Source organism: Halichoeres trimaculatus, unplaced genomic scaffold (assembly GCF_033239565.1).
Source record: "Halichoeres trimaculatus isolate MK-OKI-2021-1 unplaced genomic scaffold, fHalTri1.1 fHalTri1_scaffold_14, whole genome shotgun sequence".
Lineage (NCBI taxonomy): Eukaryota > Metazoa > Chordata > Actinopteri > Labriformes > Labridae > Halichoeres > Halichoeres trimaculatus.
The window spans coordinates 3,448,374-3,468,730 of record NW_027437192.1 but is presented as its reverse complement, the minus strand read 5'-3'; the positions used below and the strand labels follow the sequence as shown (position 1 = coordinate 3,468,730).

Here is a 20,357-nt window from a genome sequence, read left to right as displayed (position 1 = left end):
GTGTATTTGTACCACGGACTGTATGACTGTACTGTGGGCTGCTTGCAGGCTAATAACGCCCCCCAGTGGACCAAAGAAGTAATGACCATGTTCAGCAGACTGTATCGTTCTGCTGCCAGCAAAGTTCACCTGCTTTACGCCTTTAAGAGCTCACTGCTCTTTTATTATTTGTTAATGTAGCCTTTAGCAGATCTTTGTGCAGTTATTTCATTCTTTATTTTTCATTCTTTCTTTATTCCTGATCAGGTAGATCCCAGTTTGGACAGAAGGGGCACTCTTTTTGTACTACTTGCTTCTCCTGATTGGAGTAATTAACCTATAAGTGGTGGTGTTCTCAGGAGAATAATCACCGGCGCTGAAATGGTTCAAGTCCGATCAATACAGGCCATTTTCATCAATCATAATAACATCCATCCTGACGGGGTCAACCGTAAATATTCGACTTTTATGACTCGTAATGAAGGTCAGTGACTTCAGGTGTTGAAGACTGTGACTGATGATGAAAGGTTTGATCTTCATGACTTTGCTGACTCTGTTATGTTTCATTACTGGAGACTGAGAAGAGCAGATGAGAGCTGCTGACTGTGTATCTGCTGTTACACATCAGGTTCGAAAAGTCAAGGTCAAAGGTTACCTTAAAGTCCATGAGCAGTGCAGGTTTTTGCCAACACAACTGTGGGTATTTTTTTTATTCTAAAAGCACAAAGGAAGGTTATTGTAATGGAAATTAACATTCTTCAGACGTTCTTCATAGATATACCTTTACACTCTTAAAATAGAGACAAAATAAAAACAAATCACACAAACAATACAATTTTCTTTCATTCAGTTGCACCCAACCTTTTGCCAAAAACACAGCTGGAATAGCTCCAGTCTGTTTTCCTTTATTTTATGGCACTATTTTTTATACTATATTCTTAATAAATGTTCAGACTTGTATATTAAACTCATATTCAGTTTCATATGTCCCTTATGCTTTCACTTTTTACTTTCTTATATTTGTTTATTTTGTACTTTCTTATGTCTTATATTTTGTTTTCTTTTGGTCTGTAACACTTTTAAAGGGAGTAACTGTGACCAAAAAACAATTTCACCTCTGGGATCAAAAATTCTGACACTAATCTGAATCTGATTTACATAAAAAAGAGGGGGAAAAAAATACTCGTATATTTTCCTGTTTTGTAGTTTCTTTGCTTATTAACGTCTTATAAAATAAAAATGGCCAAAAAATCAACAAAAAGTAAATTCGTTTTCGTTAAATCAAGTAAAAGCAAATATGAACTCAATTTCCCATAGTTCTCTCGGTCTACCCTTTCGCCTCTCCAAGCCCTCCAATCACAAGCGTATCTGTAAAGGAAGTCGTAAAATTGACATTCTTTGACAGACAGGGAGTTTCAGCGAATCACAGCACGGGAGCGGCCTCAGTCGACCAACCACAAGCAAGATGGGCGGGGCTACTGTCCAACAGGGCATCAGAGGAGGAGGTGTTCCTGGTAGCCATCTTGGATGTGCGGAGTGATTGTTTAGCGAAGAATTGACATTTTTTAAAGAATAGTTAGTTTATTTAGACACTCGTAGCGGAGTTACCGGATTGAGGCGATCGAGAGAAGAAACCGGAACCCGGGAAAATTCAGGTAAATGTGAAACGGACCCCGAAGTGATGAATTTAGGTGCCTTCCCCCCCTTTCTCGCTCTGCCTCTTTCCCCTCTCCAAATTGTGTCTCCAGCATCAAACAGCTCAGCCGGTGGGAAGCTGCGGCTCTCTGCTCTGACATCCGACAACTCTCTGTGTGTGTGAGACACTCACTAACCGGGGAAACACTACTTCTACCTTAAAGCTTCCCTCTGCTGTGGAGTTTGGAGTTTGTTTTGGAGTGTGTGTGCTCTCGGATGTTAGTGTGCACAGGGGGGCTGCTGGCATTTCGGATGCCCTCATTGTTGGTAAACATCCTGAGGTTAAGAGTCTGCATCTCTTCGTCTGGGAACAACGACTTCCTGTTTTTGTAGCATGTCCTAAAATCGGATTTTATATCAGATTCCGCCTCCATTTTTTAAAGCACAGTGAAAGTATCTGCGGCTGGTCCAAACTTATCTCTCCAGTATGAGCGCGTTTGTGTCCGAAATAGAGAGCTTATTTTGTCCCTTAAAGTCGTGTTTAATGAAGTATACAACGTGTAGGTGAGCTATGTGTCCGACTTTGTTTTGATCAGGTGTGTTTCAGTTTCTTTTCTCACCTCAGCTGTGCAGAAATGTAACATCGCTGAAATTATGTTTGGTATGGAAGCCCAAAGCGGACATTTAGGGTTGCAGTTTGTGACACATTTCCTATCTGCAACATGTTTTGTGATTTTAAAGAATGATTGCAGGAATATAAGTCAAAAAAATGCACAATCAGGTGAGAAATTTACGATACACTAACATTACGTCTGATTCATCCTTGAAAAGACCAAAAGGAGAAAAAGCGGATGGAAATTTTACAAATAACCAGCTTACTCACTTACATACACATCGTAAAGTCAGGTTAATTTTGCCTCAGCAGCTTTTAATTAAAGAAAACTCACCGTGTTCTTTGTTATGTGATATTTGGTCACATCATAACCTTTTCTGAATTCATCCTGAGTTTTAACATCTGCCGGGGTGTGTACGTGAGGACTGTGGTGCTGCATGCAGTGTGAGTTATCTTGTGGTGAAGTGAAGGGCTGCATTAAAGTGATATCAGACTTGAAGATTAATCCTAAAAATGAAACTGGTGACAGCTTGTTTCAGGTCACATGACTGAATTAAGTGTGCACACTTTGCAAATGCAGAGAGCAGATCTTCAGATCTTGTCTCAAGAACTTTGATGATTTAAACTCTGAAAGGATGCAAATGAGTCACTTTAAGATCAGGACAGAGGATGTCTGCACATCACATGCAGTGTTTATCTACAGTTCACTCTTCAAATGTTTGAGATGGGATAAAACTTTATTGATCCCCAGAGGGAAATTATTTTGTTGCAGCATTCATCCAATGAGAAGTAAAGAGCAGTACAGCATAAAACACTAAGCTAACAATAACAATGATACATAAGAAAATCAATGCTGTCAGCTTGTCCATCATTGTCCAGTCAGCCAGCCTCCACCTCCACAGGGTCCAGGACTGAGCTTCTTCAGCAGTCTGTTCAGTCTCTGTCTCCTGGATCCTGTCTGCTCACAGCAGGTGAAGCTCTTCCAATGTGGCGTTGGTGTCTGATGTTAGCTCTGTTAGCCATCTCTGTGAATAGCATGATGCTACTCTACCTTCTGGTATTTCCTCTGTTGCTGGGTTAGCACAGCTAGCTCGTCCATCTTATTGGAGATAGATCTTACGTTCCCAATAACGATGGATGGAAGGACAGGTCCATGTCGTCACTTCTTAGCTCACACCTGAGAACCAGCACGTCGTCCTCACCTCCTTCTCCTCACCTTGTGGGAAACATCCGGCCTAACACCAGTTAGCATTGACATGCTACAGGCTGCTAACAGCTGATTTCACATGTAAACAATACAGCCATGGTTACAAGTAGGATCTCCAGACAAACACAGGAGAAAAAATAGTAAAAATATCACTGAAGCCACAAAAAGTTTGGTGTCCATGACCAAAAAAATGAACCATACAAAGTAATTGATCCACTCCAAATACAAAGATGACGAAAAAGAGACAAAAAAAATTACAAGAAACAGACAAAGAAGACAGAGCTGCTCCGCTATTTATCATAGTAAGGTTTTGAAGCCAAAATACCGCAGTCACAGGCGCAGCCAATGGCAGCCAGAGTCTGTGCAGTAGAGACAATGAGGGATTCTGGGAGAATCTGAGTGGAGCTGGGTGACAAAAATAATAATATTTTTTTTCTTTCAAGAGTCTAATCACTTCTTGACTCTACCTCCCAACATATTTTACATTCCCCGGAAAAAATACATGAGAACAGCAGCTGTCAATCATCGTAAAACGTTACGTAAAACCTTGTTTTTAACCTCTTATAACTAATGAAAATGAAACTTTTCAGAAAAAAGAGGACTTGTATACAAGGCAGCCAAATGGTATCTTCAAATCACCACAACAATCAGACGAGACAAACATTTCTACGAGGTGTTTTAATTTTTTAAAGTTTGACCACAGCCCATCTGGAATGACTGGGGAGATGGATTTTTTAACCTATGCTGCAGCCAGCCACCAGGGAGAGCAGTTTTTGTGGAAACCTCACTTCAAGCTGAGCAAGTGGACGTCCATTTTTTTTACAGTCTATGGTTGTTATGGCTGATAACCAATATTTACCAATATCGAAATTGGTTAAAAGAATAAAACAAAAACACAAAACAAAAACAATCTGAGATGATGTGTCGAGGTACTTCAGAGAGAAAGAGCGGCTTTTACTTTTATACTTGAAATAGTTTTGAAACCAGTAGTTTGACTCTTCTACTTAAGTAAAAAGCTGGAGTTGGTACTTTAACTTCAACAAAAGTCTTTTTAAACCCTCGTATCTGTACTTCTAATTAATGAATAAATGTGAATACGTTGACACCTCTGTATATAAGTAGCACAAAACTGGGAGTATTTTTTTATTTGTCTGAAAAATTTCAGTTCCTATAATTGACCAAAATGCAGTCAAACTGAAAAAAACTTGTCCCGCTCAGATAAAAAAAAGCAAAATGAGACAACAAGTAGCCAAAGGTTAACCAACATGCCCCGACATGTTTTCTGTCAGCCACACAAAAACTGACAAAAAGAGGAGGGAGCATTTTGGTTAATCTGCACACACTTCCTATGGATTACTGACCTCTCTGTGTCTGAGTTCTCTCTTTACTCTGTCTCACTTCTTTCCCGTCGCTCTGAGCGTGCCCGTATTTTGTCTGCGTCTTTGTATTTTGACTCTGTGCGTTGACATTTATCAGCAGCTCCATCAGCTTTTGATTGTGCAAACAGATCACTTTCCATCTTCAGGATTTCAGTGCAGTATGACGTCTCAGGGAAATAAAACAATCATTACAGGTAGTTTATGAGCACACTGGGTAGAAAAATGGGGAGTGAGTGATTCAGTGGGGAAAATAAGTACTGAACTCATCAACTTTTTTCTCATTACATTTATTTCCAAAGCTGCAATTCAAACAAAATTTCTCCCAGACATTGGTATTAACTCAAATAATCCACACATGAAAAGAAATCACAACGTTCAGGTCCATAAATAATGATTGTGGTGAATTAGGTACGATAACACAGGAAAAAAGTATTGAACACACCATGGAAAGGCTGTATACTTTGGACAGGAAATGCACCATACCACCTGAAATCTGTCAGTAATTATTACTTGAACTTCCAATTAGTGCAAACCAACATCAGCTGGGCTAGAGCAAATTGATGGTCCTATAAAAAAGGTGTTTTTTTCACCAAGCAGTTAAATAGCACACACCTAATGATGGGTAAAGGCAAAGAGCTCTCTGAAGACATTCACAACCTGATTGTTGCTCAGCATCAGAATGGAACTGGTTACAGACTTATATCAAAGCACCTGAATATTCCAGTCAGCACCGTTGGGGCCATTATTCACAAGTGGAAGAAGCACCACCCTACCATCAACAGGCCATGCACAGGAGCTCCTTGAAGATTTCTGACCAGGGAGTCAGAAAGATAGTCAGAAGAGGACTCAACCAGCCAAGGACCACCCTGAAAGTGCTCCAGAAAGACTTGGAGGCAGCAGGTACAATTGTTACAGAGAAAACAATAGGCAATGCACTCCACCGCCATGGCCTCTATGGACGCTCAGCAAGACTCCATTCCTCAAGAAAAGGCATGTTGAAGCTGGTTTAAAGTTTGCTAAACAGCATCTTGACAAGCCTGTAGAATACTGGGAGAATGTTGTCTGGTCAGATGAGACCAAAACTGAACTTTTGGGCTGTCATACTACACACCATGTTTGGAGGAGAAATGGCTCTGCACATCAGCCAAAAAACACTACACCAACAGTGAAGTTTGGAGGTGGAAGCATCATGGCATGGGGTTGTTTCTCATCTCATGGTGTTGGCAAACTTCATATAACTGACGGAGCAATGAATGGAGCCATGTATGGGGAAATTCTTGATCTGAATCTGCTGCCATCCACCAGGATGATGAAGATGAGACGTGGCTGGACCTTCCAGCAGGACAACCATCCAAAGCACACGGCAAAGTTGACTCTCAAATGGTTTCAAAAAAAGAAAATCAATCTGTTAAAATCGCCTAGTCAATCACCTGACTTCAATCCAAATGAACATTTGTGGAAAGAAGTAAAGAAAAGGGTTCACCAGAGGGCACCAAAGAATATTCCAGATTTAAAGACAATCTGTGATGTTCATACTCATCATGTGCCGATTTTCAAACCTCTATGAATCCATATAGAGCTGTCCTCGAGGGCTGGCCAATCAGAAGGAAGGGGGTTTGTGGAGCAGGGAGTCTTAAAGAGACAGTAGCTAAACTGAGGGAAAAAAAATTGAGATAAATAAAAGTTGTTTCTTAATCTTATTCTTGTTTATTTTTTGCTTTTTTTGTTGTACACTAAAAAAATAGGTTAAAAATACGTTTTCTTTTATTTGAGCTGTGAATCAGACTACTACAGGAGCACCAAAGGGACAAAATTAAGACTTGAAAAAGCACAATACCACCTCTTTTAATTGATCTATAAAGAAAAAAAATGCATGAGTGGTTAATTCTTCTTGCAGCAGTAATCTAGGACCTCTGCTTCGCTGCACAGCGTGGTAAACTCCAGCTGATGATGTCCTTTTATCCCTTTAGTGTGTGATGTAACTCAGAGTAACACGTCAACCTCGGATGAACCGTCCGGAGGCTGATGTTGTGCACAGACTCTGGTCCAAAATAACTTCTTTAGCAGCTGGAGACGTCATTGTCTCTGCAGCAGAAAGTTCTGTCTTTGCATAATCTGTTCGTGATGTCTTTACGGTGAGGTGTGACTGCAGGGAAGCAAAAAAACGTGTTAGCATTAGCATGAAGAATTTGTTTACTATTTATGCATCCATGGAGATGAGGTTTGATAACTCATTGAGTAAACACACTCTGATTTTACTTTCAGCCGTATTGATCTGTATTTTTATATCCACTTCCTGTTTGCTTTGCAGCATCTGTCTACAAACAAACCCGTGCACGAATCGAGTTAATGAATGCATAAACTAACATGTTTCTGTCTGTTTCCTGCAGTGAAAGACGGCATGAAGACATCATCCTAGTCATTAGTCATGGCCGATAAAAGGAAACTTCAAGGTGAGCCGTGTGTGTGTGTACGTGTGTGTGTGTGAGCAAACATTTAGGTAAGCAGAGGGATAATGTTGCGGTTTGATCCGCAGCCAGCTGTTTGAGGTTTACCACAAATGATATAATTGATGGAGAGTTGCTGCTGTGGTAAGCTCCGCCCATCTGTTTTAGTTTCATCTGATTAAAAATGATTTTATAAAAATGTTGCTGTGCAGCTCGAGTCACATGCACGAAGTCACAGGTGAGTTTTTTAAGCTGACATCCTGCAGGTTAAAGTTTTTTGGCTCCAGAAATAAATCAGGTCTGGTTCCTGTAGCCTCAGCATAAACATGGCGGATTAACCTGAGCTCTATCTGTCGGCGCCGGGCTTTAAAGTCTTAAGAGTGTTGCTTTTTTGGGTGGTTTAGGCAGCTGGATTGGATTATATTTCTACCTCTTACAAGACACTACACTGTTAGCGTTAAAGCTTACAGAATTAGCATTTTTAAGTGGGAGATTTTCTTGCTGAGCCAAAGTAAAAATAACCTTCAGGTTGGATTCTTGCAGAGACAGATTTTTATCATCGCGGTGACTTTGCCTCCATGTAAAAGTCTGACACACTTTCCCCGTCGTGCTCTGACTCCTCCTCGCTCCTCTCTGAGCTCCGACTGTAAAAATTTAATCAGTCTGACTGTCGGTGAGGCTGACGCTGACTGATTACCAGGACAGCTCCTGGGGACTCTGATGTTAATGCATCCTAAGCTTCACGCTCACCTCGCCCAGCTTTGTAACCCGATCCACACCTTTATGTGGAGACAGAAAAACCTCCGGGCTCCGTCTCACATGAGCGTCACTCACGGTCCTTTGACTTTTCATAAAGTGACGTGCATCAGCTCAGGATGAAAACACAGATTCTGACAGCACTGAGAAACCTCTTCACGTATGCTCCTGTGACTCTGCCAACTTCACGCCTGTCGTATTAAAAACACACATACATGTTCCCCCCCTCTTAAAATCTCTCCGCTAAGAAGATCAAGCAAAATAGTCTGTCAAAATGTAATGTATTATTACCGAGGAGGTAGACTTTCATCTAAAAATAACACACCCGCAGCAGAATTTTAACATCAAGGCGGTTTAAGGTCAGACTCCAGCTCCAGCTCGTTCATACAAGTCCAAGCTGCTGATATCTCCTCCATGTTTCACATTTTTAGACCAAACCCTCCTTCAGTCTCCTCTCAGTGTCTCAGCACGGATCAGGCCTTACAGTATGGACGTCATTCATCATCACGGAAATGAGCAACTGTGAGGGTATGAGAAACTTAGACAAAGACTAAACCATGATGGTCAGACAGCTTGGTCATAGCATCTCCAAACCTGCAGCTTCGGGGGTCAGTACCAACCAAAAGATGAGTTTCAAAAGATTGCTGAACACACAGTGTAAAAGTGCTTTTCCACTGCAGGAACAAGGTGCATTTTATTGAGTTCTGGAGTAACTGATCCAGACCAGGGGTCTGCAACTTTTGCTTTAATAGGAGCGATTTAGCCTCAGCTCACCTGGATTAAAGTCATTCAGGAGCCACAAAATCTAATTTACCTTCACAATAAAGACAATACAGTGTATAAAATCCTTTGCCTAGTAAAAAACTAGGGATAAGATATCTAAACAAGAAGTTTTGTGAATTTTTAAAAATTCCTGTCTTTGTTTTTTTGTTGATTTTAAATAAATTGGAAAAAAAAATTGGACATTTCAAGAAACTCCCAATAATAAAACAAAATTGGCAAGTATTTCTAAAAAACTTTAAAATTTGAAAATGTGCAGAATAAAAATAAAATAAATTGTCAAAAGTTATATATAAAAATTCGAATTTAAAAAATTTCTCTAAAACTAAAAATATGAAAGTTCAAAAAGATTCTATTTTGAAATTCTAATACATTTGAAAAAATTTTAAAAATTGGAAATTTCAAAAACTTGCAAAAATAGAAAAAAATCTCAAAATGTGCTAGTATTTCTAAAAAAGATAAAATTAAATAAGAATGAAATAAATAAAAAAAGATAAAAGAAAAAGAAATTGTCAAAAGTTTAATAAAAAAATCAAATAAAAATTTTCAAAAATTAAAAAAATTCTTCGAATTGTGCAAGTTTTACTCAAAAAAATAAAAAATTCTTAAAATTTCCAAAATATATAAAAAGATCAAACTTAAAAAAAATTTCAAGAGCTTCGTAAAAAAAATCAATCTTAAAAAAACCCTTAAATTGAAGAAATCAAATTTCAAAACTTTGCACAAATTAAAAAAATTATTTCATTTGAAAAATTTGCAAAAAAAAAAAAGTGATAAAAAAGAAATATTCATTTGATTTCTTTTTTTTTATTTAAAATTTCAAAATAGTTGCAAATAGTTGAAAGAAATTTGAAAGTGATAAATTTGCAAAATTTTACTGGGTTTTTAGTGTTTTGGAGTTACATGCATTCATGTACATGGGGCCTGCGAGTGCTAATGTATCTCTGTCAGCTCCCGGTGTTCCAGTTTAAATAGTGACCCTGTAAACTGGAGACTTTCAGCTGAACGTGTCAGTGGAGATCCAGTTACAGGAGCTGTTCAGACACAGAAGAAGTCCTCAGGAGTTCATCCTAGCTTAGTTTGACGTGTAGATCCGTGTCATCATCTCCTTGTCAGATCTGTATTTCATTTCCTCCTATGTTGTCATCCTTACTGAATGACCTTTGTCGTGTCTTACTGCCCTCTGCTGTTTGGACATTTTAGCGAAACTACTTTTATTTTTCCTCTGTACATCACAAGCCCGATTTGCATTATCTTGATGAGACTTTAGCCAGAGTGGAAAAAGTGGTCCACAGGAACCAGTTATTTAGTGAAAAGAAGTTCCTGGAACCAAAAGTTCTTGGTCTCTAAAATCTCTACACTTTCAGAAACATAAAAACCTTTGTTAACAAAAGTTTAACAACAGAGCTGCTCCAGTTTTACCCAGGTGTGTGTGTGTGTGTGTGTGTGTGTGTGTAAGTGTGTGTGTGCGTGTGTGTGCGTGTGTGTGTGTGTGTGTGTGTGTGTGTGTGTGTGTGTGTGTGTGTTACAGGAGGAAAAGTGTGTGTGTGTGTAACCTCTCCCTTACAACAATAATGTACCTTTTATGATGTGAATATTTTATGAGATGTCAGACACACTTGGTAAACTTCCTGCTGTTGAACTCTGTGTTTTTTTTGTGTGTGTTTGTGTGTTTGTGTGTCTTTGTGGTTTACAATGGAAGCAGTCAGTGGTTTGTTTTTGTAACAGCACTTTTACTTTTCTTTCTGAGACCCAGATCTTTAAAACCTCCTGCTGTGTGTTTGTTAATCTACCTGGTTTAACGTGTTGATCTTCTCTCAGGTGATGATGAGGATAATTCACCCCCTCATTGTTCTGCTTCGTTTGTCTCCTACAGGTGAAATAGATCGATGTCTGAAAAAAGTAGCGGAAGGAGTTGAACAGTTTGAAGACATCTGGCAAAAGGTGAGGAGAGATATTTGATTAAATAGGGGATGTTGTGTTTTTTACAGGCTGTATATTGTCCCTCTGGTGCCCCTGCAGGAGATTTACATGATCTTCAGCTCAAAGAAATCCCCTTTTTTTCTCACACTTGTGTTTTACAAAACCCTTACTTCAGCCTGTGTCTAAAACACATTTTAGCCGCTTCTCAAACCCCCTTACGTCTGATTGGCCAATCCTCTGGAGGCATGTTGGGGCCAAATTCAGGGATTTTACAACATATTTATGTAGCAGTTCGAAAATTTATTATTCACTTTTAGTATAAAAGTCCAGCATTGTTACTTTATCTCCATGTTTAAACATTTGGTAAAGCAGAAAATGGCCTTTTTAAAACTTTTCATTTGATCTTATTAAATAGTTAAAATGCACATTACAGTTTCTTCATGTGTAAAAAGATGTGACTTTAGTGCCAAGACTCTATTACATTTTGGCTAAACTGTCAATTAAAGAATGAGGGAGACTTTAAGGAAGTGTAGTCTGATATGAAAATGTTAAATAGCTCTAATTTCAGTATCATAAAAGAAAGGAAAAGGAAAGGAAAAAAGGAAAGGAGAAAAAAAGAAAGAAAAAAGGGCAAAAAATGGAAAAATTGAAAAAGGAAAAAATTTTAGAATAAAAAGAAAAAAAAGGAAGCAGAGAAAAGAAACAACAAAAAAGAAATTAAAAAAATGAAAAAAAAATCATCCGAAAAAGAAAGAAACAAGGAAAAATAAGGAAGGGGACAAAAATGCAACAAAAAAGTCAAATAAGAAAATAAATGAAAATTTGAATAAATCATTGAAAAAAGTGAAAAAAAGAGGAAAAAAACAACAAAAAAGGCAAAAAAGATAAAAGTGAAAAAAGACAAAAGGAAGCAAAAAAAAGAAACATCAAAAAAGACAAAAATGAAAAAAATGAAAAAAAAAATCATCAGAAAAAGAAAGAAAAAAGGAAAAATAAGGAAGGGGACAAAAAGACAACAAAAAAGTGAAAAAAGAAAATGAATGAAAATTTGAAAAAATCATTGAAAAAAACTGGAAAAAAAAGAAGAGGAAAAAAGACACAACAAAAGAGGCAAAAAAGAAAAAAATCATAGAAAAAAGAAAGAAAAGGGAAAAAGGAACCAACCAAGAAACAACCGAGAAGGCAAAAAATAAAAGATATAATAGAAAAATATAGAAAAAGGAATTTAAAATGATGAAAAAAGAAACAGCAAAAAAGAAATAACATAAAAACACAAAAAATAAAAAAAGGAAAATAGAAAGGAAAAAAAGGAAGAGGGAAAAAGACACGTCAAAACAGCAAACAAGGACAAAAAATAGTATATTGGAAAGAAATAAAGAAAATAAATAAAAGATCAAAAGAAAACGAAAAGTAAAAATAGTCATAAAAAAATGAGAAAAAAAGAAAAAAAAGTGAAACAATATTTGTGCTTAACAGCAGCACCTGCAGCCAAATAACTTGTAGCTAGATTATTGCTTGTGTTGTACGTTGCTTTGGACATAAGTGTCTGCTAAATGAAACCGTGGAACTGTAACATATGGATTTATGTTGAAAAAATAGTCACAACTTTTCTCCATAACACAGCTGACAAAATAATGCACCATTTTTTATTACTTAAATATTTAAGCATTCATTAGAGCTTAAAGTTGCTCATTGATAAATTATTAAGCTGAAAAGCACAGATTTTTTTTTTCACTTTTTTGTAATCCTGAAACATTCCCCTAATTACAGAATCACTCTTTACCCAAGCCAACCTAAAAAAATCCCTGAAACCCTCTAAGTGTTCCTTGAAATCTGTGTCTGGAAACGCTGAGTTTTCTGAGGGTTTTCTCAGAATACCACCTAAATGTTTTATTATTTCCCAGCTTCTGTAGCAGAGAGACGTTAAAAAGGAACCTTTGAAAGCTCAAACTCTTTGCTCTAACTGTAATTTGTTATTAAACTTTTTAAAAAAAACATGCTGTTTCCTGGAAACAGGACCACGCTAACACGCTGCGTTTAACTCTTTGTTTTCTTTTTTCCCCCCAGCTTCACAATGCAGCCAACGCGAACCAGAAGGAGAAATATGAAGCAGACCTCAAGAAAGAGATTAAAAAGCTACAGGTAAACAAATTTCAGAGAGACAGTGATTTAACTGTGACAGAAGCTGTGATCATCCTGGTCTGACAGCTCTGATTCTGATGCCCTGATGTGTTGGTGGTTTATCTGTCCACATGGAGACGCTGAGGTGTGTGTGTGTTTGCATATGAAGTATTAAATATCTCCACAGTCAGCTGGAGTCAGCCTCTGTGTGTGTGTGTGTGTGTGTGTGTGTGTGTTACCATGCTCACCAAACTCCAAGCCAAGCCTGTTTGCTTCATGTCGACACCGAGCTCAGCATCCGTGACCGCTGGAGTCAGGTCCTTTCACAAGTTCCCTCATGAAGCTCTCCTCTCTCTCTCTGTGTCTCCTCTTCTTCTTCTTCTTCTGGTCCCTCAGCGTCTTCGAGACCAGATCAAGACGTGGGTGGCATCCAACGAGATCAAAGACAAAAGGCAGCTAGTAGAGAACCGCAAACTCATAGAGACGGTGAGTAGGAGCTCTGCAGGACCCGGCTTTGCTCTGGAGGATTGTGTTTGTGTTTGACAAGACTGGAAAAAGGATCAGAGAAAGTCCAGGTCTTCATGGACAGATTCTTTACTCAGGGTGAAAAGTCTTAAAAAGTCTTAAAATCATGTAAATTAAGTCCTTAAATGCTGGTATTAGATATATTACTCAGGGGTCTTAAACTAGTTCACACGTCCAGACTTTTACTTTAGGATTTCATCTAAACACCGCCCAAAATGTGTGGAGAAAGTAGATCAGAAAATAAAAGAATGTGATGTTGCAAGTAGCCTACGGTGTCTCTGAATGGTCAAACTACCTTGGAAATGAGCCAGGGGGATGCAAAAAAAGCAAGAAGTTGAACCTGTTCTGAAAAAATTATGACGGACAAAAGTTTTGGATCGAGGGTGCAAACATGATTGACAGAACATGGGACCTAATTTATTTTTTAACACGTGCAAGTTTTGAACGAAAAAAAACAGACTCCATCTACAGCTCAGTCAAAGGATTACCTTCCACTGTAGTAATCACAATAAAATGAGGTTTACAGATTAAAGTGTTTTAAATCTATATAAAGTTATTATTCTGGAAAAGGTAAATTTAGCAAAGTAGCTGTTTTTCATTTGTTCCTCCAGACTAAAGTCTGATGTTTTCATACTCTAACTTCAGTGACTGGTTTGAGGGTCTGTCAGTGTTGTTACTATTTCAGGCTGCTTCAGGTCAGGAAAAGAGGAGGCTTCTTATTCCACTGTTCTAATTAGTTTAAAAAACAAAGTCACCATTTTTCATAATGTAATTTCAAAATTCTCCAAAAAAGCTTCATTTTGATGTTAGAATAGCTTGATTTTTTCCTCTGGTGGGCATTCCCCCCTAGACACCCCAACTTTATTGACTTTTTTATACTGTAATGTATTCAGAGTTTTAAATAGAACACCTGTTGCTCCTGTTACTCTATTTAGCAATGAAATTCACCTGAATTTAGGTTAAATTTGTTAAAATAGAAGAAGCTCAGATCTGTCTGCCCTGATCTTTAACTTCAAAAAACATGTTCTCTGCTGTTTTCTTTCTTTTTTTTAATTTAACCCCTGTGATCTATTAAGTATCTGCATGCTAGCTATCCAGTCTGGGGCTATGGGTAAGTGCAGATTTATTGAGGGTTGGCTTGATGATGTTTGTTTGGATTGTAATACAGCACAATCCCCCTACCGTTGCATGTATTTAAAGCGTTTTCAGCCTTAGATTTCATTTATATGGAGGACCAAAAATGCCAAAATAAAAATCGATTAATTGATTAATCGATTAATCAAGTAATCGGATAAAATACATTTTTGTTTAGTTAAAGAGCAGTTATTTTTCAAATGAATTTTTTTCTCTTTAAGAAATAGAATTTTCTGATACAGCATGTCAATAAGAGCACTTGCTTTGGTAGCTCCAAAATTAGTAAACACACTTTGACACATTTTTTGTGCCTTGTACACCTCATCAAATGCTGCGGACCCAAATGGCACCTGTTTCGTAGAATGACCCATTCGTCTCCAAACTCCAGAAAAGAAGCTAGATTTGTTGCTAGTTGCTATTTTGTATAAGAGTTAGCTTGAGGGGTCTGAAAACTCTCTTAATATGGCCTCAGCTCTATTTGAAACACCACTCTTTGATCTTTTTAAAATTAAATGAAAATTACTGGAGTATTTGTTGTAATCGAGTACCTCGAATCATTCGGGGAATCGTTTCAGTTCTATAAGCAAATAATTAAAAGTAAAAATAATTACAGAAATAAATGTGGAAATAGAATTAAATATGAGTAAATATGGAAAAAATGCTCTGCTCTTATATTTATTTATTCTTATATTTATATATTTATTTTTTGGCAGACACTGCCTGCATGAAATACACAGAGAAAAGTGTGTCTTGGGTTGAACTGTTTCCCTATTGGTTGATCCACAAGTGAGGTCAGAGATGGACTAGATGAGACTTTCAGCCGCCACAGAAAGAGGAAATTACCACATGACTCTCAAAAGCTGCGTCTCCTTTACGACTTTTCGCAAAATCAAAGCAATAATTTTAAAGTTTTGATAAGGTGGTATTATTTTTGTATTCATTCATACTTTTATTTTTTATTTATCTATTAAATTAAATTAAATTAAATTAAATTTAATTTAATTTAATTTGTTTTCATTTTCACATTTAGTTATTTTCAATTTTGGCATTTTTGGTCCTCCGTACATTTAAGATGGCATTAAGTCTCACTGCACTCATTAAGTCAGCATTAAGTCTTAAAAACTCTTATATTTGACTTTCTGAAACCTGCAGATACCCTGTCATTAAATGCAGGTGTGTTTCAAAGCTCCACACAAAGATTAGAAGTTAATATAAATGTGAAAGGTCAGTATTTACCTGATATGCTAGAGGTATTAAAAAAATAATAATAAATAAACTCATGTTTGCAGCATCTAAGTGACCAAAAAAGGACGTTCCAGTTGTTTTAGATAACTTATGTTTTAATTTTGTGTTTTATAAGTTTGCCTGATTAATTAGCATCGACTGAGATCTGAGCATATGAGGCCGAAAACACAACGGCAGTGACAATAAAACAGCAGAAGTAATGCTTCAGATTAGCGATTTAACTAGAATCTGTACCACGCTGGTTTTGGCATTCTTCAAAGAGAGCAAGGAATCATGGGAGCCGGTCCGAAATCTACCACCTGCTCTTTAGCGTAGCTTCTCCGCCCGTCAGCCTGCAGAACCACACGAGCCTTTGATGAGGGCTATTGAGCTGGACTGAATGTGAGCCACCTGCCCGCACAATGCGCCGCTCTCAGCTCGCTCTCAGCTCGCTCTGATCCTGATGAGCCGGTTTTTATCCCAAAGCTGCTCTTCAAGACTTCCTCCGGTTTTCATGGCCGACCTGAAATTATACGCTGGGCCTTGAAAACCCTGCAGGAAACATCTGTGGGCTGTGAGAAACATCTCCTCCTGGCAAAAAAGTTGTAAGAGACATCAGAGATTTAGTTTCCAGCCTCTTCTCCAGCGTCTTTGAAGCGTTTGGCAGCTCTAAATGCACGTTTGGTGTAAAAATCAGAGCTTTGGTTTCTCAGTTTGAGAGGAGAAGAGACCGCTCCAACTTTCAGAAACAGACAGGAGGTCTTCTTATCTTTACAGAACGGTGTTTATCAACTCCTCTGGTGTGAGGTTTGGGTTTGTTAGAGCAGATTTCTGTCAATTTGGTGATTTTGACCCTTATTTTCCCAACTTAAATACCTTAATATTCTCCTGTTTGTTCTTCTAAAGTTTAATTTTTCTCAAAATATTTATCAAGATTTTCCTTTTTTTATTCTTTTAAATTCATTTTTTGAACAATACTGAACGTCTTTTTCAACTTTATTGTCACACAAATTTAAATATTATTACAAAAGTTTAGATTTTCTTTTATTTACATTTCCCTCATTTAGAAAACATGAGTATCTACAGACAAAATAGGATTCTGTTTTCCAACTTTATAAAGCTTAGGGAAAAGATTAACCTCACAAAGTGAAATTTATAATATCATAGTTGGTATCTACAGTCACAAGAAGATCGCACAGAGAAATTATCCGTCCTGGTTTTCTAAAAAAGGATTAAAGATGTGACTGTTTCCTGTTTCCTCTCTTATCTCTGTTCTTTGTTATAATTGTGTGATTTGTCGTCTGTGCTCGTGTCTGTCCGCAGCAAATGGAGCGGTTCAAAGTAGTGGAGAGAGAAACGAAGACGAAAGCGTACTCTAAAGAAGGACTCGGTCTGGCCCTGAAGGTGGACCCGGCTCAGAGGGAGAAGGAGGAGGTTGGCACGTGGCTAACGGTGAGCTACGCCTTAAAAAAAATGCCAGATAAAGGGTTTTCAACCTGCCTCATGGGTCTCTTTGACTCCTTTGCAGTGGCTCCTTGTAGCTTTAAATACATTTATTTTTAAATATGGACTTTTAGTTTTTATTAAGATGATATTGATGTTAAAAGAGATTGAGACTAAATAAAATTATGCATTTTTAATTTTTTTGTTAAACGAAATATGCATCATCTCTTGCAGAAAAGCTTTCAGTTTTAGAGATTTGTGCAATTTTAATGAACTTTTTGCAAAATTCTATACTTCTATAATTAAGTTTATTTGGACATTCTTCAAAAAAATCCAATTTTTTTTTAAGATTTTGTATTTTTTAAAAAATTTCCACTTTTTTTTTTAATTTCTGCCATTTATTTAAGTTGTATATTCAAAAAAAAAAATTCAAAATTTTCAAAATTTCTCAATTTTTCTAAATGAAGCAAATTTTTAAATTACAGTTTTATCATTTTTGTGCAGATGTATGAAATTTTTGGATTTTTTGCAAATTTTCTACATCTTTTAAATTTCATTTAAAAAAAAATTTTTTTTTGCAGCATTAGATTAATATATAATTAGATAAAGAATTTTTGTTTGGTTGTATTGATGATTAAAAAGATTGACTCCAAAAAAAGCAATTTTTATCTCAAATAAATATGCACCACCTCTTGCAGAAAAGCTTTTAATTTGAGATTTTTGCTTTTTTTTTTTTTTTTTTGAATTTTTTGACATTTTTTTTTCAAATTAGGAAAAATTATCCAAATTTATTGAAGGTTTTGTGTTTTAAAAAAAATCTCAAATTTCACTTTTGAAATTTTTTTGCAAATTTTTTTGATTCCATATTTTTGAAAAATCTTGCAAATTTTTGACATTTTTACATTTTTCTAATGAAGCAAATTTGGAAATCACTGTTTTTTTATTTTTTGCAAATTTCTGAAATGTTTGCACATTTTTTGAATAAATTATTATTTTTTTTATATTTTGTAACTTATTTAAATGTTAATTAGATTTATATTACATTTTTTTTTCCTTTTTTTTCAAATTTATTTTAAATAAAACCGAGACATCACATGTACAATTTAATAAACACAAAAAACTTCTAGTTTAGATAATTTTTCACTAGATTTCTACTGTGTTGAGAATTTAGTACACTTTTTGTCTTTACAGTGAAGATAAAGTAGATTTTGTGGCTCCTGAATGACTTTAATCCAGCTGATCTGAAGCAGAGTGGCTCCTAGTAAAGTAAAGGTTGTAGACCCCTGTTCCTGATGAATCTAAAAGTCTGGGTTTGACGTGGTCTGTGGTCTTTGTTTACTGTATTTTCTGTGAATCTGAACCAAACTTCTTCGTCCTCCTGCAGAACACGATAGACGCGTTGAACAGGCAGGTGGACCAGTTCGAGAGCGAAGTGGAGTCTCTTTCAGTCCAGACGAGAAAAAAGAAAGGAGACAAGGAGGTCAGTGTGTTCCCATCTCTTATCCATCCCCTCCTTTCTCCTCTCCTCTCCTTCTGTTCCTCCTCTCTGTTTGTGCCTGACACACAGGTCAGCAGCTCTGCCGGCTCTCCTCTCCTCTCTAATCTCCCTCCTCCTCTCTGTCAGGGAGGTCAGATAGTGAGGCCTTCATTTATCTTCTGTGTCTGCCTGCGTGAGGATAACCTTGCTGACCACCTCTCTTAGTTTCTGTCTCACTCTCCTCTTAAAGTCCTCTCTGGGGGCCTCATTTAGAGGAAAGACTCTTTGGCTCGGCCCTTGATGAGCAGCGTTGGTTACAGAGAACGTGAGAACAAGCAGATCCTGCACACAGCATTCACACCTCAAACCTGCAGCGTCAGAAAATATTTCTACAGCGTGACCCTAACGTCTCAGAAACACCAGATACGTCTACGGTCCGACTCCGTTGCTGTGTATTGACTGTGTTTGTCAACTCTCAGCCTTACTGTCAACTAGAGCCTTATTTAGTGGTGTTTTTGTGTGAAAGTAACGTGCTGAAAATTCTCTAAATAAAGTGTGAATCAGATTTTTTCAGTCGGAGTCCGTTTATTTGTGTTTTTGGTCAAGTAAAATATGGCCCCGTCTGAGTGCAGAGGAAACCAGCAGAGGAGCAGGGAGGGGGTGTTTGGTGTGAGCGCCCTGGGCTTCTGCTTAGGGCTGGGGGTAAACAATTATTTTTAAAACGATTAATCAGGCGATTATTTTATCGATTAGTCGACTAATCTAAAGATTAATTGGACAATTAGTCTAACGATTATTTTTCTGTTGTTCAATTATTTCAAAACCATAATGTTTCCCAAATCAATGCCAAAACGATCCCTCTCAAAACAGGGCTAATTAGAAAACACTGTTTAGCACAGCAAAAAGCAAAATATAGAATAAAATTGTAAAAAATAAAAGGCCAGTCTGTTTACTCTTATAGTCCAACAGGGCTGCAACTAACAATTATTTTTAAAGTCGACTAATCTATTGATTATTTTTTCGATTAGTCGATTAATCACGATTATTTTGTGTTTCTACCTAATGCGGTCTTTAAAATGTGCAGACCTTTATAATTCAACCTGTGAGTTTCATTTTCGCTGCATTTACCTAGAGTTAGGTTCTCTCCTCTGATTGGTCAGCCCTGTGCCCTGTGTTTGTTTGTCTTTATTTCATTCATGATGACATAAAAAAATATAAGTACTATACAAAAAAATTAAATAAATCCCAAAATGAGCAGGAAACAGGGAAATGAAGTTGTTGTAAGCAGAGTTGGACAGACCGCTTGTTAGTGACTTTGTTCTTGTTTTCTAATGTTTATTTGTTTATTGGGGCTTTGCTCTCTGTATGATCCCACCTGACTCTCTCCCAGCTCTCCATGACAATGCGTTTAGTTTTGTTTCTCGACATGCGCTATTTCGCTCATGCACACTCAGCCCCTCCTCCTCCCGCTGAGTGTTACTGCTGCAGTGTGAGCTTGAGAGTGAGAGCTCCTTCAGATAAATGTCCTCTCTTTTCTAAAGTTAGGGGAGTTTTGACTCTAGTTTGTGACTCAGATCCTGAAAATCTGTCTGTAACAGAGAGTGAAGGAGACTCTCTAAATCACGTTATCAGACGCTAAACTCCGGGAGCTGTCAGGCTGTCCAAGCCTGAGATGCAGAGCCTCCGTCAGCGCACAGCGCTCTCTGGGAGTGGA

The 20,357-nt window shown here is 37.3% G+C and overlaps 1 protein-coding gene across 2 annotated transcripts in view; it reads left to right on the top strand.

Moving 5' to 3' along the window:
- The first annotated feature begins 1,483 nt into the window (after positions 1-1,483).
- LOC141802820 (CCR4-NOT transcription complex subunit 3-like) overlaps positions 1,484-20,357 on the top strand; it is a 40,058-nt gene continuing 21,184 nt past the window's right edge. For both annotated transcript variants that reach the window (XM_074686579.1, XM_074686578.1), the window contains exons 1-7: positions 1,484-1,634; positions 7,204-7,266; positions 10,673-10,740; positions 12,787-12,861; positions 13,237-13,326; positions 17,047-17,175; positions 18,551-18,646. In XM_074686579.1, the coding sequence (XP_074542680.1) occupies positions 7,242-7,266; positions 10,673-10,740; positions 12,787-12,861; positions 13,237-13,326; positions 17,047-17,175; positions 18,551-18,646 (483 nt within the window). In that variant the 5' untranslated portion in view covers positions 1,484-1,634; positions 7,204-7,241. The remainder of the gene's footprint in view (positions 1,635-7,203; positions 7,267-10,672; positions 10,741-12,786; positions 12,862-13,236; positions 13,327-17,046; positions 17,176-18,550; positions 18,647-20,357) is intronic.